Source organism: Dama dama, chromosome 27 (genome assembly GCF_033118175.1).
Source record: "Dama dama isolate Ldn47 chromosome 27, ASM3311817v1, whole genome shotgun sequence".
NCBI lineage: Eukaryota > Metazoa > Chordata > Mammalia > Artiodactyla > Cervidae > Dama > Dama dama.
Genome location: NC_083707.1, coordinates 49145919 through 49169165, shown reverse-complemented (window position 1 = coordinate 49169165; position 23247 = coordinate 49145919). Strand labels below are relative to the sequence as shown.

Here is a 23247-nt window from a genome sequence, read left to right as displayed (position 1 = left end):
AAGCACTCACATATACTGATAGTAGCAGTATAAACTGACAGAACCACTTTTGAGAGGAATGCAGCCTCTCACATTCCTCATATTACCTGCAGAATTAAATACTTTACTTCCTACCAATTCCATTTCCTGATTTAAGTCCTGGGAAAAACTTTTCCATAGATTCACAAGAGCACATTTGAAGGAATGTTCCTTGTTGTACTGTTCATAGTGTTCCAAAAACTGCAAACAGCAATAACATAAATGAAATACTACAGAGGAACTGTTAATACAGTGAATGAAATAGAACTTTATGGACTGATCATAATAAATTCAAAAATATTCATGGTAATGAAGTATCACATTTAGGAGAGTGGTTGCCAGAGGTTAGCTGTAGAGCTTTAGGTGCTTCACAAGTGAAAATATTAACATTTGCTAAAACTGGGTAATGGATACAGTGGTGTTCTCTAACCAGAATATTCAGTCAAGCTTTCTGAGTTGATGGAAATCCTCTGTAACTTCACTGTCCAATATAGCAAGCAGCACTTGAAATGTGGCCAGTGTGACTGACGAATTGAATTTTTAATTTTATTAAATTTTAATCTGTGGCTGGTGCTGCTGTGGTTGGTGCTGTGTTGGATACTGGTGCTCTGTACTTTTTAGTTAATAATATTCACTGATAGCTCAGTTGGTAAAAAAATCCTCCTGCAATGCAGGAGACCCCAGTTTGATTCCTGGGTCGGAAAGATCCGCTGGAGAAGGGATAGGCTACCCACTCCAGTATTCTTGGGATTCCCTTGTGGCTCAGCTGGTAAAGAATCCACCTGCAGTGTGGGAGACCTGGGTTTGATCCCTAGGTTGGGAAGATCCCCTGGAGAAGGGAAAGGCCACCCGCTCCAGTATTCTGGCCTGGAGAAGTCCATGGACTGTATAGTCCATGGGGATGCAAAGAGTTGGACACAACTGAGTGACTTTCACTTACTTAACCAAAACATACATACATACGTAATTACTTATTTTTAAAAACATTTATATATTTATTTATTCTTGGCTGCAGCAGGTCTTCATTGCAGAACGTGGGAGTTTCATTGTGGTGCCTGGGCTTCTCTCTAGGGGTGGTGCACGGGCTTAGAAGCAAAGCATACATATATTTTTAAAAGAAACTGTTCAGTGGCTTCGCAGTTCTGCTTCCTAACAAATTCTTGGTGATGTGCTCATGAAGTCACTAAGTACCACAAACAGAGTAGCTTAAAAGGGATTTTACAGGTATTTTTGTTTTCAAAATGAATGTGATTCCTAACTTAAGGTAATTAGTGTCAGGATACAAAGAGTATGGAAAATAAGGACTCCCTGTTTCTGAGTTTACTATAGTGACATTTTGGATAGTGAGGGTAAGGATCTATGTTGCAGCATTGTTTTTCACAGGGGAAAAACTGGAAATAACCTAAATTCCCATAACAGCAGAGTGGGGAAAAAAAATGGGGCCTACTGGCCCAGGACTATCCAGTGTTGGGATGGAGTGAAGCAGAGGTGATGCTCAGCTGTTTACCTGGCGTGGCACCAGAGAGAGCAGTCATCCAGCAAGAATGGCTCTCAGCTCTTTCGTCCTTTGTTCTCTGCTCTGCATTAATTGCCAAACCAGGAGGAGGTCCTGGGGGAGTGGCTGGGGAAAGCAGCTGTTTTAGTAACTAGTATAGAAGTAGTTCATTAAAAAAAATTAGTACCGTTAATACTAGATTGGCAAATGTGATGAATATTCATTCTTCTTATATGTATCCATATAGAAGAGTTGCAAAGATGTATTGAGTGAAAAAATTATGATGCAAGCAGATATTAAGTGTATCAGTTTACTAGTGCTGCCATAGCAAACTGGGTGGCCTTATTAAAATTAACAGAAATTGATTGTTACTGTTCTGGAGACTAAAAGTCTAAGAGCGTGGTGTCAGCAGGGCCATGCTGTCTCTGAAGGACCTAAGGGAGGTGATTCCTTGTCTCTTGTTATCCATCCTTGATGTTCTTTGGCTTGCAGCTGCATCCAGCCTCTCATCATGTGGTCTTTTCTCATGTGCCTGTCTTTCCTCCTCGTCTTATATGGACAGCAGTCCTATAGGATTTAGGGCCTACTCTAGTCCAGTGTAATCTCTCTTGATTGTATCTACAAAGACCCTATTTCCAAATAAAGTCTCATTGACAGGTTTTGGGTGACACCAGTTTGGAGGACACTGTTCAGTGTGATACATTGTGATGATGTTTATGTAAACTAGAAACTATACAAAGGAATGGGTGTGTGTGTGTGTGTGTGTGTGTGTGTGTGTGTACATGTGTGTCTGTGCATGTGCACATGTATCAGTTTACACATAAAGTATTTGAAATGGACTGGAAAGATATATTCCGAAATCAAGATAGTGGTTGTTCCTCTTTGGGGGAATAAAATGGAATTTTTATCTTAAAAAATAAAACATTAAGTGTTAATGTTAATAAAATGTTACTATCAATTGTGGGAGTATGGAAGTTAATTATTCTTTGTGTTTTTCTATGTCTAAATTTAATTTCTTGAAGAGGTGATATTATATATTACTATGTAATATTCTAGCCTGTGTAACATATGGAAGAAATATATTCAATAAAGACAAATATCTGGGGGAAAAGGCTGAAAAGAAACCAAACAATTATATATTTTTTGCGAAGAAAGATATTTCAGATCCTCCATGGCTTTTCTACATATTAATTGAGTTATTTTAGCATAAAATGATAAATAGATATAATGTGTAATCAAGGTGATAAATCTATAGATATTAAACTATATGAACATTGAATGTAAGAGATGAGGAATTTCTTTTATAAGAACCAAATAGGTTAAGATCTACAGCTAGGTTACCAAGAAAATTGTCTGTATGCTGCCTATTATATATCAGTGTCCTGTGGGAAGCTGTGTGAGCTCTGTAACTAATTATTTTTAATTTTTCTTAGACACTACCAGAATTTCCAGACAATAATTTACTTTTCATAGTAAGAAAAGATGGACCTTTATGTAAATGCTAAATTGGATTTCTAATTTTCATAGTAACGTCATAAGTTTACTATGTGGATACTTACTAAATATTTACTGAACGTTGAATGAAAAAGACTACTTTTATTTAAAACACTTCTTCCATCCAGTTTTCTAATTGACACACACAGGCAGATGTTAAGAACCAGTGACCTCGGTTTCAAATAAGGGTGGCTTATGATAATTTATTTGTAAACACAGAAGCCAAAGGAGAAGAGAAACCAAACTATATTCAAGCGTGTGACCTTTTAAAAGACAGAGACTCCTCTCACTAGTTAAGCTGCCTGTTGAGTATCCTGGGTTAGTATTCCCCTGGAGACTTAGAGCTGTGGTTCCTAAACTTCTTGGTCTTTACACTTAAAAATAGTTGAGAACAGTAAATAATTTTTATGCAAAAAATCTTTATGTGGGTTATTGTTCTCTATGTTAAATGTATTAGAAATTAAAACTGACATTTAAAAAATATTTGACTAGTTAATTTAGAAATAATTATTACAATAAACCCATTACACGTTAGCATCAGTAACAGATTTTTATGAAAGTAACTGTTTTCCACAAACAAAAATTTAGTGAGAAGAGCAGCATTGTTTTACATTTTTGCAAATCTCTTTAATGAATTACCTTAACAGAGTCTTAGGTCTCCTTCTGTATTAAATTAATTGTGCTATTAGGCATTTTAGGTAGCCTTCAGAAAACTGAACTGTACACTCATGAGAGAATAAGAGTGAAAAGAAATGTCTTGGTATTAAAAAAGTAAAGTCGCTCAGTCGTGTCTGACTCTCTGCGGACCCCTTGGACTGTAGCGTGTCCAACTCTTTGTGGCCCTATGGACTGTAGCCCACCACATTCCTCCATTCCTTCAAGAGTACTGGAGTGGGTTGCCATTTCCTTCTCCAGAAGATCTTCCCAACTCATGGATCAAACCTGGGTCTATTACTAATGTTTCTGTTTTTCTTCTACAGTCCTTCCTCAGTATAAGTGGGGACTGGATCCAGGGCCTGCCGTGGACATTCAAATCTGCAGATATTCAAGTCCCATAATCAGCTGTCTATCCATATCTGAGGATGCAACCACCTAATATGGAGGGCTGACTGTTAACGCTTATTGAAAAAAATAACCCCGTATAAATGGACCCATGCAGTTCAAACCCATGTTGTTCAAGGGTCGATTGCAGTCTCTTCTTTCTAGAACTCTTATTAAGTATATTATGGATCTCCACATTTCTCCTATATTTTGTCTTTTTGCCTTTTATTGCTATTGTCTGAGGGGACATCTGAGTTTTGTCTTTCAGATCACAGATTCTCTTTTCCATAGTGCCCATTCTGCTAATTCTTCTCTCTTAAGTTTCAGTCATCACTCTTTTTAACCATCAGGGGCTTTTCTTCATTCTCTGATTCTCATTTTTCATAGTTGCCTGTTCTTATTTTGTGGTTACAGTATTCTGTCAGATCTCATCAAAGATACTGATTAGAATTTTTTAAAAGTTTCCCCAGCTTCTTAAATTATCTTTGTTTAATTGGGGGTCTGTTTGTTCTTCTTGTTTAGTTTCACTTTATTTACTTTTATTTGTTTCATGCAATATTATTTATAGTATTTATTTCATACAATATTAGCTTTCCTATTATTTTTTATTTAGTAAATATAAAATATAAACCCAATAAATGTAAACATAATTGGAAAAAATAGTATAGTGAATTTCTATGGATTCATCAACATTCTTCTGTTCTTATTTCATATACCCACTCCACCCTCTCTGCCTTTTTCTATTTTGACTAAAATAGATTTCTTACTCCTATAAAACATATATATATATAAAATTTCATTTGCAAATATTTAAATATCTCATGCCCATAAATGTGGGCATAAAAAAATAAATATAGCACCATTATCACATCCAACAAAATTGACAGTATTTTATTGTGCCTGCTAATATTCAGTTTTCTTTAAAATGTCTTTCTTGAGTTGGTTGGTTTGAATCAGTTTCTAAAGAGTGCTTAGTGCATTTAGTTCTTAACTCTTAATCTGCAACAGTGTTTTCCTCTCTCTCCATACTACACCATTTATTTTTTATAGAAACTGGTTTGTTTATTTAGTAGAATTTCATACATTTGGCTTTGGCTGATTATATCATTGTGTTATTTATCATGTTTTTCAGTCCTCTGTATTTCATACTTACTGGCAGTTAGAACAGAGGCTTGATTGGATTCAGCTTATCTTTCAGATTACTGAATTTCTATGCTTTTTCTGTAGCTTCTTATTGTCCATTCATAGTTGTAAAAGAAAGTCAGACTCACTTGTTTTGAAAGGTGGGGGGTGCCTCCTTTTGGAAGATGTGGATGGTAAGAGTCCACTGCATAGAGGGCAGGAATCAGCCAGAAGTCTTGTTCTTTTTCAGGTATAGATGGAAAGAATGTGGCACCTTGGCTCCATGTCAAGGAGAAAAGAAGTCAGGGTGACCTCAGAGGAAGAGGATGTTAGGGGAGTCCTATGCCAGTTGAGCCTGTTGGGTTTTGTGCGTTTTGCCTTCTTCGCTGTGGCCCGGAATTGGCTGCTGTGTTGTCCAGTTTCTCTCTCTCTGTTGCATGGCCGTGGGACTACACCAGCTGAAGCTAGACAGCTCTTACTTACCGAGGCCTGGAGGCAAGCCCCAGAGCCGCCTGCTCTGAAGAGCCTGAGCAGAGCGTGGGCCCATCTCTTCTTTAAGACCTTGGCTAATTTACACTCTTGGTCTCTCCTTGACCCGGGGGTGCAGATTTTCTGTGGCTGTTGCGACAGCTCTTCAAGACATTCCTTGGTTTTCTTATTTTTTGCTTTCAAATGAGTGACCTCTGATGGTTGTGCTGTCAGTCTTATCCTATGTACTGTACCTTTTTAGATATAGCTTCTATTTGTCTACTAACAAAATTGTCTGTTTTTCTTTTAATTTGAGAAGGAAGAATAAGTAAATACATCACAGTTTTGCTATCTTGAACTGAAATTCTCATGATTTATTTTTATATACTATTTAACTCACCTTCAGAGCAAATCCATGGCTTATCAGAAATTGTAGACATGGATAATCCCTTCTTCCATAAAGCAATCATACTTACTTAAACTTTTCTTCCCCATTACAGATGTTAAAAAATATTACTTGGTATTCAGAGCGGGTTTTAACTGAAATTTCACTGGGAAGTCTCCTGATACTGGTTGTAATAAGAACCATTCAGTACAACATGACAAGGACAAGAGTAAGTATTCCGTAGCTATTTTTCTACCTTTGTATATACAATGCAATGAAGACTATAGTTTAATGCAGTCTCAATATTTAGAGTGCTAACATTCTCATGGAGTATGGTAGAAAAGTATAGATCAGCATATATTCTCTGTATTATGATCCTAAGGTAATGTTTCTAGTGTCTGCATCTGAGTATTTCACAGGTTGTATGATCAGAGAGATTTTACATGGATAGAAAATAAGCGGTGTAGCTCCTTTGCCTTTGCCGAACTGATAAAACTGACTTAAGTTTAAGAAGTGGCAACAACAAACTTTAAGAAGATGCAGACACAAGAAAATATGAATTCAGATGGGACAGAAGCATAGAAAAAAAGAGAATATTTTAAAGAGTGAAAGGAAAATTTGAACTAGGTTGTATTTGGTATACCTTAGAGCAGATGTCAGCTCCAACCACTAGAGAAGTATACAGAATTCATAGCTCAGGGAAATTGTCAAGTTTACTGCACCATTTTTAGTTACTCCCTTCTGGGAGGCTGACGTAGATACATGTCTACAATCTTTTATCTGAAACTCTACATGTCCACGATCTTTTATCTGAAGCTCTTGGGGCTGCATGTGTGTTTTAGAATAGAGAATTTTTTTATTTTAGAAAGATAATTATAGTTCTTATGCTATACAATATGTAATCGTTAGGTTCTGGAGCCACGCACTGTAACTAGACGTTAATATTTCTGCAGTGAAATATTTCATTCTTCTCTAGGGTGGGCTTAATGAAGACCATAAATACCATCATCGTCTTTTGTGCCAGATGTTGCTTCCAAATTAGTGGTGAAAAAACTTTCTGCACTTTACGGGTTTTGGAATTAAAAGAAACGGATTGTGGGTCTGAATTCTCTGAAATGAGTGACAGTTGACTTTCCACTTGCTTCTGGTTAACCTTGCTGAAAATGTCTAGAAGACCTGATGTGTATTTTAAACTTCTGCTCTCTGATGTGTGTTCTAAACATATGCTCTCTGGCAGGACAAGTACCTTCACACAAACTGTCTGGCGGCTTTAGCGAATATGTCTGCGCAGTTTCGTTCCCTCCATCAGTATGCTGCCCAGAGGATCGTCAGGTAAACACAGCTAAGAAAGAGATGCTGGTTTTGGCTTTTTGAAAAGAATACTATGGTGGTCCCTTTTAAACGGCTATCTAGGAAGAATATCACATTTTTCTACTTAATTTTTAATCACCTTCTTGTTTGATTGAAAATACCTTGTTCTGCTTTGTTTTCTAACTCAGACTTTTTAATCAAAGTCAGTCATATTTGCTTTCAACCTTTTTATAAAAATCTAGGTTTAAGCTTGTGTGATAGCCTTTTGCAGAGGAGCAGGTCTATTTCTTAATAATGCAAACTAAATCTTGATTCACATATTTGCTGAGCATCACTCTGCCCTTTAAAAAGGAGTTATCTACTTGTTTTAGAGAATTTTTTTTCATAGCAGTTAACCATTTTATTATTTCCTGTTGCTGGAGAAGGAAATGGCAACCCATTCCAGTATCCTTTCCTGGGAAATCCCATGGACAGAAGAGCCTGGCGGGCTACAGTCCATGGAGTTGCAAAGAGTTGACACGACTGAAGCAACTAAGCATGCGTGCGTTGCTGCCGTAATGGACGACCACAGACGAGTGGCTTAGAACAGCACACATTGGATGGCAGAAACCACTGCAATATTGTAAAGTTATTAGCTTCCAATTAAATAAATAAATTAAAACACACATTTATTATACAATTCTGTAGGTTAGACATTCAACAGGGGTCTCACCAGGCTAGAATCAAGATATCAGGAGGGCTGCATCCTTTTCTGAAGGCCTTCGAGGAGAATCTCTTTCCTTGCCTTTTTCAGCTACCAGAAGCTGCCCACAATCCTTGGCTCATGGCCCCTTCCTGTGTTTTCAAAGCCAGCAACAGTATGTTGCTGAGTCCTCCTCACATCTCATCACTTCAGTGACCTCTTCTACTTTGAGGACTCTTGTGAATGCCTTGACCCTACCTGAATAATGTAGGGTGATCTATCCACCTCAAGATCCTCAGCTGAATCATAACTAGAGTCCCTTTTTCCTTGTAAGGTCAAATATTCATAGGTTCATGAAGGGTAGATGTGGACATTCTGAGGGAGCCATTACTCTACTTGTCAAACATCGCCAGACACTCCCATCCCTTCCCTATTCTTTGCCAAAGACAATCTTTCAGGTTAGGAAAACTAATTAACAAGTCAATGAACAAGTATCATTTGCAAGATTTAACAAATATGGGTAATTTTTCATCTTCAGGCAGGATGCTCAGTATTGTCCTTGCAACTGCCAAGCAGAACATTTGTTATGTATTCAGTGATACTAGATCCTTTCTTTTAATTCTTGATTTTGAGGCAGTGCAGCCCTGATGATTACTTATGTTCCAGTCATTGGTGATTATCACAACTCCATGTCACTTTTAAATTCAGATCTCACTTTCCATCCTTTGGTTAGAGACAGTTATTGACCTGGGCTCATTTTTAATAATTAGTCATAATTAACTTATGTTTTTAGTCTATTTGTTTTCAGAATTTAGCACAAGATAATTTTCTTTGACTCACTGTTTTAATAGTACACTATTTTGAATTTTATTTTATTTTTTTGGTTTGTACTTGAGAGATTGTCCATTTGACTGACTTTGGATTCAACTTTGGAGCTCAACTTTCTGTGCTGACTAACGTAGAAAGACAGTGGTATTTGGAGAAATAAGAAATGTCATTAAGTTTGTGATTTGGGAATATTTATATCAAGTTTATTATCATTAAGGAGTAGTGCTTTAATTCATTTTATGGAGCTGTTTTTTTTTTAGTATTTAGTGCACAACTGTGTTAGGCAGTGCAAAGGATATCAAAATTAGTTATAAGAATTCCTACCCTTACATAGCTTGTAATTCAGTAGCCAAGATAAGACAGAAAACCAACAGATGTTAAATTCCAGCAGAATGTAGTGAATATTAGAGTGCAAAGAAAAATCTCTGCAATGAGTGTGAGGGGTTGGTTCAGAGAATGGTGAGGTCACATCTCACTAAAAAATTGGGCAAAGTAAATAGAGAGGGACAGCTCTAGAGTCTGCCCTGATAGGGGAAAGCATCAACCAAACAACCCAAAACAAGAGGTGAGAGAGCATGGTTTACATTTAGAAGATAACCACTTAATTCATTTGGTGTGCTGTGGACCAGTTCAGGGATTATAGGAGAGAAGCTTGGAAGAACCAGCTGGGTCCTTCTTGCGGAGGGGTTTGGATTGCTATTGCTATTGGATTCACAGTTCAGGATAATGGAAGGAATAGAAAGAAAAGAAGGTCTCATTTTCTGTACCAACAAAAAAACAAAACAGGAAAGTCAATGAATGAGTTGTAAATGGATTTGAAAAGAAAGACTTTAAATGTGTAGAGTTATCAGTGTTAGCAGCTGATGTCGGTCTGTTGTGTGTTACACTGAAGGCCGTGCAGTTCTCACGGTTCCCCAGTGCGGTCAGTGCTTCTGGTTCAGGTGCCACAGTGGAGTAGCTAGACCAGAGCATCTGTATCATGTTGGAGGGAACTTGTTAAAAAGGCAGAGAGTTGGCCCAACTTCAGATCTGTTGAATCAGAACCTTCCATTTCCACAAGATCCCTGAATGGCTTGCTCATGCCTTAAAGTTTGGAAAGTACTTTGAGTTTGGGCTTGGAAATAAGATTTAGTTCCTTAGGAAACACTTGTCTTGAATTGGAAGTGGGAGCAAGATTTTTTTGTATCTTGAGGAAACTCATTCTCCACTAAATGTTTGTGTTTAGGATATAAAATTGTAAAGTATAATAAGGAATGCATAACCCAAAACTGTTTAGATACACAGGAGATTTATTACAGCAGCACAGCTCAAGACCCACCAGATGCTATAGCAGCTCCTTCAAGTGAGAAGTCATTAGTTTTCACATTTACGTTTCCTAAATCTTTTTTTAGGAAGAGACTGCACAGTTTATCCATCGTTTGCAAAACCTAGAGGAGTCAGTATTTCATGTGCTCATCAACAAAATGCAAAACAGAATGACGTGTTTCATTGCTGTGAAAGTTAGATGTGAATAAAGCTTTAAAAAGTCTTCTTAGCCGGACATAAATATATGGAATGATTTCATATGGTATCTAAGGTGTTGTTTCATGTTAAATGACACTGTGTCTTCCACAAATCCTTGGTATTCTAGAGAAACTGCAAACATACATGGTATGGGTATTGCTCACCTGTGAAATTTTTTGAAAGTACTGTGAGTGTGGATATTTGATATGATCATTATTTGAAACTGTAGGGTTATTAACTCAGTTAAAATATTGATGTGGAGTAGATTATATGCAAGAGATTGTTGTGAGTTACAAATACATTATCATGTATTTCTTGCCCTTAAGACTTTCCCTGTTGCCTCTCTCATCCCATCACCTCCTCCCCCATGGCTCCTTCCTCTGGCTCCTCCAGCTTTGGCCCCTGGTAGCTCAGCTGGTAAAGAATCCGCCTGCAATGCAGGAGACCCCAGTTCAATTCTTGGGTTGGGAAGATCCCCTGGAGAAAGGATAGGCTACCTGTTCCAGTATTCTTGGGCTTCCCTAGCGGCTCAGATGGTAAAGAATCCACCTGCAATATGGGAGATCTGGGTTTGATCCCTGGGTTGGGAAGATCTCCTGGAGGAGGACATGGCAACCGACTCCAGTTTTCTTGCCTGGAGAATCCCCATGGACAGAGCAGCCTGTCAGGCTACAGTCCATGAGGTCGCAAAGAGTCGGACACGACTGAGTGACTAACACACGCATACCTTTCTCCAGTATTTCATATTGGGTTCTTCTCTCTTTGCTCATTTTTCTTGGGAGTTCACATCTGTGCCTGTGACTTTACCTACTGTGCACTTTTATACTGAAAACCATCCAGATCTACATTTATAATCCTAGTCTTTTCTGTTTTTTCCTGAGGCAGGCAGTATAGTGTAGCAGTTAAGAGCACAGACTCTGAGTTTGGGACCTCAGCTTCAAAACTGACTAGCTATGGAATCTTGGAGAAGTTACTTCATGGGGTGACAGTAGTTGCTATCTCAATGAATATTTGTAAAGTGATGCATAGTGTTCACCATGTTAAGTGTTGGTCACATTAACCCTAGCTCTTCTAACTTTGCTACTTGGATGTTCCATACTTCTGTCAGACTTTTATTATGTTTAAAACAAAATTCATTTTTGAACGTGCTCTTCCTGTTAAATTCCCTATCCAAGATAATGTCCCTCACTGCAGCCATCTAAATTGCCAAGTCAGAGACCTACAAATAATTCTGTAGGATTTATTTCTTCTCATCAAATGCTCTATCTGACTGGGCCCTGGCATTCTTAACTCTACCTTTGTAGCTTGCCTTTATGCCCTTTTTTCTGGTTTACCCGGTCTTGGTTCATGTGTTTATCATCTTTATCCCAAGCTAGTTCTTTAGTTGGCCTTGTCCTTTTGCTTCCCTCCCAGCTCCTCTACAGTTGATCTCTGCAGTGCTCCATTCATTTGAAAAGCAAATCTGATTTGCTTCCTATGCTTAAAATCCTTAAGTGGCTTCCTGTTGCCAGCTGGTAAAAATTCAGCCTCCTCAAAGTCATGGCTCTCAGACACAGGTAGTTTTTGCCCTCAGGGCACATCGGGCAATGTTGAGAGTCAAGGTGTTTTTGTTGTTGTTTCGTTTTCTTGCTATTTTGTTTTTTCTGTAGGCACAACTGGGGAGGAGGTTGCTACTGACATCTAGTGGGTAGAGGCCAGGGATGTTGCCAGATATCCTGTAATACACTTGATAGCAAAGAACTGTCTATCCCCAACTGTCAGAAGTGCTGGGGCTGAGCAGCCTTGTCCTAGAGTGACGTGATCTGAGCCCTGCCCTTTGCTTTTTTAAAAAATTATTTATTTATTTATTTGGCAGCACTGGGTCTTCCCTGGGCTTTTCTGGTGGCTTAGCTGGTGAAGATCCTGCCTGCAATGTGGGAGACGTGGGTTTGATCCCTGGATTGGGAAGATCCCCTGAAGAAGGGAACGGCTGCCTACTCCAGTATTCTGGCCTGGAGAATTTCATGGACTGTATAGTCCATGAGGTTGCAAAGAGTTGGACATGACTGAGTGGCTTTCCCTGGATCTTAGTTGTGACATGTGCACTGTTAGTTGTTTTCATGTGGGATCTAGTTCCCTGACCAGGGATCAAACCTAGGCCCCCTGTGTTGGGAGCGTGAACTGTTAGCCACTGGACCAGCAGGGAGTCGCCTGCCCTTTGCTCTTCATCTTCTATTGATACTTGATGCTTAGCCCTCTGTCCTTACTGAATCATTATAGTTCCCTCCTCTCTCATAGTTGCACTCTTGTGTCTGGATAATTGTGGTCTGGTATTAGAAAGAAGTTGAGGCAGTTCCTGGTGTCACCTCTTCTTTCTGTAGGTTCTTTCCCACCCGGTTCCTTGCCCTCTCTTCTGTTTTATCTTGAACCTGCAGTGGTCAGGTGCCCTCCACCGCCACCACCAATACAGCTCCTAGGCCTTTTTTTTCTTCAGACCCACCTATCCTGCTGTTTATTTCTTTGTAGCAGTCTAGCAATCACATCGGAGAAGGCAATGGCACCCCACCCCAGTACTCTTGCCTGGAAAATCCCATGGATGGAGGAGCCTGGTAGGCTGCAGTCCATGGGGTCGCGAAGAGTCGGACACGACTGAGCGACTTCACTTTCATTTTTCACTTTCATGCATTGGAGAAGGAAATGGCAACCTTCTCCAGTGTTCTTGCCTGGAGAATCCCAGGGACGGGGGAGCCTGGTGGGCTGCCGTCTATCGGGTCGCACAGAGTCGGACACGACTGAAGTTACTTAGCAGCAGCGGCAGCAATCACACAATCAGTTTCTGGTCTGGGAGCTAGTTTCTAAGGTAGAAATGGAGAGGAAAGGGGCCAGGGAAAGGAAAAAGTCACATGTTAGAAAATATGGATTCTCACAGAGTAGAGTGTCGGGGAGAGAGAACTTAAGAGGCTTGACCTGGCCGGTGTAGGTCCTTGTGACTCATGGAGCTGGCCCAAGTTGTAAGTAAGTCTTGTTGCTTAAGCAGAGTAGTAATTACTGGGGGTAAAGGATCTGTCTTGGATTTCTTTGGATCACTTTACGAGAGTAGCTGTCAGTAGGCACACAAGAGGATTTTAATAAATAGCTAGGGACTGATTCTTAGAAGATGGGCTGGCATCCTGAATTTAAAGCTTAGTTCTGGCACTCATCATTCTGAGACTTCATCTAAATTGATTCATCCCATTTTGCAGGTATTTGCTGCTGCTTGAAACCTGTGAAGTTAATGACAAAATCTATCACTGAAAACTTTATGGTCTTTTAAATTTCTTGAGAATAAAATAATATAAAACATAGAGTAGATTGTAATTGAAACTATTTAGTTAGAGCAGTACAGTGCTGTTGGGATATTTTTGGTAAAATCTGATCATGTAATTAAAAAAATTTTTTAATTCTTGGTCCATAATTTATGCCTCCTCTTCTTACTGTAAACACCCACTAGCAGTAAACACGTACTCTTCAGATTTTAACCAAATTCATTGCTTTCCATCTTTTCTTTGTCTAGCCCAGGTTGGCAGTTTTTGTAAGATAGCTTGTTTTGCTCTGCACATGTGATGATATATATGTATATATATGTGTGTGTGTATATACATATATAACTCAGCTTTTTTTGACGACTACAAAAAGCATAGGTTGACGTATTTAACGCTGGGTGGTTAGTTCCTCTGTTTTCAACAAATTTAGATCTTTTAGAATAGTCGATGGAGTCAAAGAAAGTTGGAAAATTTGCTTTTAAATACCCTCTAGTATTAGGTTACCATCTTAGGCTTCCTCACTTTTGTCCCCACTCATTTAAGTCTTCAGGAGTTGTTTTTTGTTTTTTTTCTGAACCAACTAATACATTGAACTGGAAACATACAAGAGAATGTTAAGGAGCAAAATGGACTTTTTGTTGTTGGGATGCATTTATATTATACAACATAAAATATTCAGATATACAGTAACACTGGTTGTTTCTTCTGATTTTGGTGTTTCAGGAATGCTGTCTTATTTTAAAATATAAGATCCCTTTGATGGTGAATTCATACCTGTCACCTGTAGTGTCTCATTACTTGTCTCTCTTTTGTTAAACTTAGGACTCGTGAAAGTCTGGAGGCTTATATAATTCAGGGTGTTGGTGTTGCACAGCTGATAAGTGCTATCACAAGTTTGTCCAGATTAAAAGCCCATGCTCATTCCCCAGCACTTCATGGAAAGACTGGCAGAACATTTATTAATGAGAGTAACTCACCTACCATGGGACCATTGACCCAAACCCTCTGGGGATTCTGAAACAGATGGTTCTCTGTAATCTAGGGTGGACAAGCCCTTGGTTATTCCATTTGCTGCTCTCAAACTCTCATTCCAGCTTCCTTATATAGCTAAGTCCTTAAGGTTACAGTAGCAAAGACTGGAGGGTCTTTTCCCCATCCTCCCCTTCCTTTTCTCTCTTTCTCTCTTTCTTACTTGAACTGGATAATTGAGAAAGGTGTGGATGTGTCAGGTCTTGAAATGCATAGTATATGAGTATATGGATATGTTCCTGGAAAATAAACATGGAAAGGACAAGAACTGTGTATCTTTCAGTCTGAAATGTTTAATGTTTTTCTTAGATCTAATCCTTGATGTTAGATTTTACTTGCAATTTAGTAAGTATGTATTGAGCTTTTGCTACATACCTACCACTGCCAAGGTCTTCTTTAGTTTCGTATTTGTTTTCATTTTAATTTCAAACTAATGCCATTCATTGTATCTAGAAATTAAGTGTTACAGTCATATTGGTTTTATTTTTTAAAACTTAATTCAGTTTCAGCCTCATACCGTTATCTGATTTCATTGTAGTCAGGAAATTGTTTCTTTAGGGAAGATTATCTAATGTTAAGAGTTATAACAAATAGTTCAGTTTTGTTTCTAAAATCTTGGTAAGTTGTTTAACTTCTGTTTTCCATCTCTAAGATGATATATGATACCTACTTTGTTGTAGTGTTGTCAGATTAATAATTGGCTTATAAAATCTTTTGTAGCTCTTCTTTATGATAACATTTTGAAGTCATTTTAGTCTAAAAATAAATCTACATAGCTTTTGTACAAAAAATTTCTTGCTTTCTGTTAATATCCCTAGATTCTGATTCCTTTCCCAAAGGATCATCAAATTGAGGGAAATATTTGGGAAAAATAGACAGTGAAGACCTCATTGAATATAGATAGGACGTTTTTGTTTTGTTTTTCAGGTGGGTTAAATGATAGTATTTTATTTTGGATTGGTAGGAGATCTGAGCAGTGGTTTTGCAGTGTATTTCTTTTAAACTTATGTGATTTATTTTTTAAAAGACAGAATTAACTTGTTCTAGCCCAGTGCCTGGGCCATAAAGTAGTTCCAGTTTCTCCATTGCTTTGGTCTTTGCTCATCCTTGTTTGCTCTTGGCAAAGCAGTAGCCAGAAAAGGAAGGAGAGGAATGTTTTGCCTTAAAAATCTGGCTTCCTGCACTTCCTACAGCCAGTGGTACTTTGAAGGTAGCTACATTTTTTAAGAAAAGCTGTGACATGGTTTGCTTTTCATTTTAGCCCTTTCTTTAGAAGTTAAATTGAGAGCATTTAGACAGCTCCCAGTTGAAAACTTGTAAGTTTCCAATAGAAAATGTCTTACTGTTCAGAGATTCCTACCATCATACAGCGTAGCATCTTGGTAGATTTGAGGGGACATGTAAAAAGTTTGTAACTGAATGTTTAAGCTTCAGTTTAGACTGCTGCACATTCAAAATGTCAGTTTTTAAAGAAGCATCTCATACATTCATCTGAATTTTGATTTCTTTTAAGTAAAATTTGATCTTTGTGGACAAAATTGTCACATGGGAAGTTAAACATTAGAATAATTTGCATAACGCTTTATAAAATGTTGCAGTCACATTACAGAGGTAATGGGAGAGTTCAGACTTTGTTCTCTTAGCCTAGAATTGTCTACCCCACCGTTCCTGTCTACTACTGTGAAGGATCGGAGATTCTTACTCTAGCTTCAGGTTAACAAATGAGCCATCACAGTTTTGTGAGTCCTGGTAGAGACTCAAGATTTCATGAGTGAGTCAGAGACAAAGGACAGTTTATTGCTCACAGTAGCGTGAGTATCCTCATTTTCTCGTGAGGTTCCCCATGCTTACAGAGCAACGTGACCAGGGTCAGGTGACATGTGCACATGTAGTGGTTTGCATTACAGTAGAGAACCCTGAGCTTAGGAAAGTGAAAGTCGCTCAGTCCTGTCTGACTCTTTGCAACCCCATGGACTATACAGTCCATGGAATTCTCCAGGCCAGAATACTGGAGTGGGTAGCCTTTCCCTTCTCCAGGGGATCTTCCTGACCCAGGAATCCAACCGGGATCTCCTGCGTTGCAGGCGGATTCTTTACCAACTGAGCTATGAGAGTTTAGGAAACCCCATCTTTTATAATAGGTTGCAAGCAAACCTGCGCAAACTTTGCTTTGGATGGAGACACCCTTAAAATATTTGATAGCAGCAAACTGCCCTCTGTTTTTGAGGGTATCATTATTTCTACTTTCTGTGTCTGTTCACTCTACAAAGTCCATGAAAAGAAAACCCAGAGCACCAGGCTGTTAATGCCTCTGCTTACAAGATGTGCAGAAACATCAGAGAACTGCGGGGAACTCTTCCCCTGTAGTCTTAGTACCTAGTTATGCCTTTCTGTTGCCAATTGGAAAAATCTGTCATCAGGTCATTAGGTAGCTTAATTGATCCTGTTGTAGCTTTTATATCTCACTTGCTAATACATTGGCTTTATGTATCTAAGGAGCAGTAAAGGACTGCCTGGCCTCCCTAGCCTCTGGGTTGTCTATGTGTCACAGTGAATCTCCAGCTCTGGAGTTAGTGTCATGAATGCAGCCCTTAAAATCTTGTTTCTGAGTGGCTTTGACATTACCCAAATATTTTGGTATTAAACACAAATCATGAAATTTTATATTTGGAAGGACCTTTAAAGAACATCTAAGAGAAGTTTGCACATTTTACATGCGGCGTATTGACACCTAGATTTATTATGTGACTAGTGTCGGTGAACACTACTGCAGAAGCAGATGGAGCAATCAGGCCTCCGGCTCCTTGCCTAGTGTTCCTCCCAGAACAAAAGAGAAAAAAGGTGTATGTTCATGCACACATATTTCCCTCCTTCCCCATACGCACGTAGTTGTGATACCTGATACGCTGATAATGCTAAGGTCAGGTTAGAGAAATAAAAATGACTTACTGAAGCCTTTTCCTTCTTGATGAATTGCACGTGCTTCATAGACTTTGTTAAAAAGCATTTTCTAAGACAAAACAAACCCAAGGGTTGTGCTAAGAGGAGAACTGAGAGTAAACAGAAGGGTAAGAGATTTAAAACGATTCGTGTTCAATATAAATACACGGAGAATCGGATATATTATACTTGAGCCAGTGACCCACGAGGGAGGGGAGAATGTGGCTTTAGGGCAAATGGAAGGATAGCTGGGAAAAGGCAGATACTGCAGAGGTGTAAATATTCCCCACCACCAATCACGATGAGTACTCTGAGCATTTAACATTTGTTTATTCACTTAATGGGCCTCAATTTCCTCATTTACAAAACGGGAATATCCTCCTAGGACTGCCCTGAGGAATAAATGGGTTATTATGCCTAAAGCACTTAGAATATATTGTCTTTTCAATAGCAGTCATTTAGGAATTACCAGAAGGAAAAAATTCTTTCTTGTTAGAGAGCAGACAGCGCCACGTCTTGCTTATGGTGGCTCAGTAGGTATTGGAATGAATGATGAAATTCTGACACTGATTGGATTTAAAGAAAATAGTTAAAATCTTTGGCTCTAGGTGAGGAGAAAACAACATGCCATATAGACCACTGTTGTTATTTTTGTTTTTATTTATTTATTTTTGTACAGCTGGTAACTGCCATATGCTACACACTGGGCCCTATACATGTTATTTGTGTTATGTGATCATACATGTACTGTTATTTTCATTTGATAGTGAAGAAACTTAAGTTTCAGACAAGTAGTTAGTTTATGGCCGCCTTGCTGAACAGTGAGAATACTGGGATTTAAGCCTTTTTCTCTCCTCCACCGCAATACTGTACTACCTCCCATTGTCAAGTGCTTCTTATAAATGAAGCTTTAAACTAAAAGCATGCAAATAATTTGTGTACAAGGTATTTTAATATCACATCCTGTCCTGGGTAAGTTATTTTCTGTCTTTGTAAGCATGTGATCCCCTTGTTGATGTATTTTTTAAAAATTGTTGACTTTTAGTGACTGAGAAGAGTCCAGGGTGAATGAGGGGGATCTGAGACTCTTTGTAGTACTGTAGCAGCTTTTCTCAGTTGGGTTTCCGTGAGGGAGTCCAGCCCTGTGGAGAATGAGATGAATGAGTTTGCTCAGTTCTTCCAAGGATGGCACACAGACAACACCTTCCTAAACATGTAGGAGAGAGGTTGATTGATTAACCAAACTCACACCTTCTTAGGAATTCTGGTTGAAGAGGATCTGAAGGGCTTTTTCAGTTTGAGACCCACAAGTTAAGATAAACTACTGTAGTAACCCAATATGACACTCCTGTTAAATTTTTCCATCGTAACTACCAGGAGTGCTTGTTTTCTTACCTTCATTAGTCAAACATAAACATCATACTGAAGCCCAGGAACATTTGTATATTATTCACTTCATGAACTTTCATGCACTCAGTAGTCCTAGAAATTCAGAAGTGTACATAACCCTGTCATTATTTACTACTTAAGCATAATCATGGGACCTTTGTATATAAGGTAGTTCAGAGACCTTCATATCATTACAGGTTTTCCATTTAGAGTCACTTAGTCGTAAATAAATTACTGAGATTCTAAATGTACCCTTTGAGAGACTAGAGTAACTGCTTCTAATAATGTTTTCTTCATGGAGTATTTTATGACATGATTGTGATTTTTTAAAACAAGGGTAGGTATTTAGGGGTCATTTAGTCGTTTATCAAATATTTTCTACGTCTGCTTTGTGTTAGACATTGCTGGTCATGGGAGATTCGTGTCATATATTTGTGCTCTGCTTTCAAAGAGTTTCTAATCTGGCCAAGGCAGTGGATTAATAACCACAGGGCAGCATAAGAAGTGCGCTGATGACAGGGCGACAGGGGAGAAAGCAGACAGCTGACCTGACTACCACTGCGGCCTTCCCCAGTCAGGTGATGCTCAAGTTTTCCTGCTTTTATACCAGTGATAAGGGAGGTGGTTCTTTTCTCCCACTGTCTTGCTCTCCTAGGTTAAGATTTCATTTATATAAATACAGTTCCGTTTTAGCTAGTTACAAAAAAACTCACAAAACTTAACTTCAACTAACTTGATTCCTAGAGGAAGCTCATAAAGTTTTTTTAAAACATGTATTAAAGTAAAAGCAATTGCTGCATAAGCTCTCTGGAAAGCTGACCTTAGAGCAACTTTATTTTCCTATTCTGAAAACTTTTCAAGTTTTGCTATAGTTGTCAGATTATTGAAATACTCATATGACTTTAAAATTTGATGTGACTGAAGATGCAGATAAGATCAGCGCTTCCCAGATGGAGTGGGATGGGAAGTGGCAAGGAAAGCGTGTGCTGTGTGTTGTTGTGGAAAATGCACGCGTATAGAAAGGGACTCGCTGAACCTGTGAATTTGTAGATTATCAAGTTAGCTAGAGTCAGTGGACAAAGTTTTAAAACTTTTCAAATAAGTGATCAGGTTTTTCCTTTTTAGCTTGGAACTTCAAAATGTATTTACAGAGAATACTATAATGAACCTTTAGGTTCCCATTCAACAAATACATTGATTCATGACTGGCATTATTTTGTCTATGTCTCTACCTTTTCCTCCTTTGTATTGAAGCAGTTTCTGACAGTTCACCTAGTAAAACTGCATTGTTTTAAAGGATGAGTTTTTAATGAACATCTATTATGATTTGATCCCTCCTCAAGTGGTAGAGAGAAAAATAAAATCATTGTCACCACTGTCATTCAGATATGGACATTAGTCATATTTTTGGTGCTTAGTCACTTAGAATCCTGTTTAGTTTAGGACTTACCACACAGTGCTTGTCATTGTTATTTGGAGACTCTCCAAGTGTGACTATAACCCTGTGTGTGGTACATACTTTCTGTTTCATAGGTGAGGAAACATGTCCAGGATCAGATACCTCAGAGGGTAACAGAGCTGAAATCGGAGTCCTTGAGTGGCCCTAGCCTAAAAGTGTTATTTCTTCTCCTTATGGCAGACCTGACATTGATAAATACTGAAAAGGAAAAACAGATGTCAACACTTTAAACCCAAGTTCTCCAGTTATGAATGAGTGGAATGTCTACTGTCTAGAGTTCCTACAGTCTTTTTTTTCTTGAATGACACCAGTGTGGAGGTTCTCAATGTTTCCTTCACATACCACAGAGGTGCCATGGATCTAAACCATTCTTTATAATAAGACATCCTGTGCCATTTCCACTGTGCTGACATTTGCACCAGTGTTATAAAAATACTGGTGCCTTAGCATAAATCAAGGCAGTGGCACCAGACTATACTGGGAATCACTGTATTTTCCACAGTCACACATTTGCAGGTGATAAAGAAAGCCACAACAGTAAAAATGATTAGTTGTGATAAATCTTGACGCTTGAGCCCAAGTCTTTGTAATATTCTGAAATGAAGTTCACATGAAAACATGTCCATTGCATACTGAACTACAGTGATCATGTGTGTGATGGAGCTGTGAGCTGGACCAGCCCTTTTTTTTTTTTTAATAGTATACCATTTTCCTGTGAAAGAACAAGTGACAATCTGTGGTTATTTAGACTTGGCAGACATTTTCTTGAAAATTAATAAAATGAGCCTGTCACTTCAAGAAGACAACCTCCAATGTTGGTTGCCAGTGATAAAATTGGAACTTATAAGCAAAAATAGAATTTTAAAAAACTTGTTTTAGCACCACGAGTTTGACAGCTTCCCAATAATTAAAGATGTTTGTGATGACATTGACGATTGTATTAATAAACATGGGACTTTGCGGAAACAGTGTATCGACATTTGGGAGATCTGTGTAACTCAGTGAAGTGGTATTTTTCCAATTGACCAATACATGAAGTTTCAAAATTATGTATGAATGAAAAGATTCATTAAAAGTACAAAATGTAGGTACAAAAAAATTAGACTAATGGATCTGAATGCAACAGACTCAAAAGGTTTTTTTGATATGGTGCCTGATGCAACCTTTTTAGCTTGTCTTTAAGAAACTACCACTTGTTTTATTGAAATAGCAAAGAATAGTGTTTGCACCTTTCTGTAAAGGGCATTGAAATACTGCTTCCTTTCCCAAGCTGATATCCTTTTGAGGCTACATTTTCTTTGTGTACTTCAATTAAAAAAATATATAGCAGGAGGTTTGACTTCAGAAGTAGGAAGGAATATCTGTTTTCTGTTAAGCCAGACAGTAAAAAAAACTTACAGAAATAAAAAATAATGCTCCTCTTCATCACATTTTCTTTTGGATTGGAAAGGAGTTGTTTTTCATTATTTTATTTATGTTAGCATGTAATGTGTTCATGATTATATTTAAATGAATTAACAAGTATTTTAGATTTTTCTGTTTCACTTCTTCTATAGTTAATGTTTATAGGTTTATCCCACATATAAAAAGTTCTTTGGGGGCCTCAGTAATTTTTCAAGAGTCTCAAGGCGCCTTGAGATAAGTTTAGGAATCACTGTTTTAATGCCCTTTTAGAGAAAGAGATGGAGACAGTGACTGTGAGTATGTTTGTATCACAGGGGTCACTGTATATACTTTTAAAATATCTACTGTTTCTGAATTAATTATACCCCTACTTCCTTCCATCAATATAATCAATAGCTGGCTATGTTTGTATTATTCATGCTTCCATTTAATAAATATTTATTGAGAACAGAGTTATCAGAGTTTGGAAGAGAAAAGGGATGTATAGAATATATAAATCATGTTTATTCCCTGTTAGAGCACATGGTTTCTATCTTTAAAAGTCAGAAGTTGGTGCGGTTACTACTAAATTGTCTTCTAAGTTTATTGCCCATCTTGCCTGGGTGTAGCTATAAAATAAATTTGTCCTGATTGTCTATTGCTGTGTAACAAACCACCCTAAAACTTAAAACCACGATGCACAGTCCTCTCCCCCAGTGCTGTGGATTGATGCTTAACCGAGTGAGTCTCACTCCAGGTTTTTCACAGACTTGCATTCAGACTGTAGCTGGGCTGGGTGTTCAGTGTGACCCAATCTCCTGGCTAGCAAGTGATGCCAGCGTCAGCTGGGTCTGTTGAGATGGTGACTGAGGCACTTCATTTTTCTCACATGACCGGTCCACCAAGCTTGGTTTTTTCACAAGTTCCCAAGAAGGATGCTCCCAAGAAAGAACATCCCAAGAGTGACAGAAACGCTTTCTAAGGCTTCCCCTGTGGTCCAGTGGTTAAGAATCCTCCTTGCAACACAGGGTACTTGGGTTCGATCTCTGGACAGGAAACTAAGATCCCACATGCCGTGGAGCAACTAAGCCCAAGCAATGCAACTACTGAGCCTGTGAGCCACAGCTAGAGTCCCTGGACTGCAGAAAATCCTGCGTCACAACTAAGACCTGACGTAGGCAAATAAATAAATACGTATTTAAGAAAAAAGAAGAGAAACTCAGGTTTCTTATGACCTAACTTAGCTGTCCCTCACCCTCACCTTGTGAGGGTGATAAAATTTCAGCACATTTTATCAGTCCTGAGCAGGTAAAAGGACCAGAACAAATTCAAGAGGAGGGACTGCACAGAGACATACACCCTGGGAGGCTTGGCGCATCTGTGGCTGTTTTTGGATACTAGCTGCCACAAGACTCATAA

The 23247-nt window shown here is 38.5% G+C and overlaps 1 protein-coding gene across 2 annotated transcripts in view; it reads left to right on the top strand.

The window, feature by feature from the left end:
- Positions 1–23247, top strand: part of DYM (dymeclin) — a 372695-nt gene that overhangs the window by 148861 nt on the left and 200587 nt on the right. For both annotated transcript variants that reach the window (XM_061130629.1, XM_061130628.1), the window contains exons 12-13: positions 6139–6252; positions 7261–7355. In XM_061130629.1, the coding sequence (XP_060986612.1) occupies positions 6139–6252; positions 7261–7355 (209 nt within the window). The remainder of the gene's footprint in view (positions 1–6138; positions 6253–7260; positions 7356–23247) is intronic.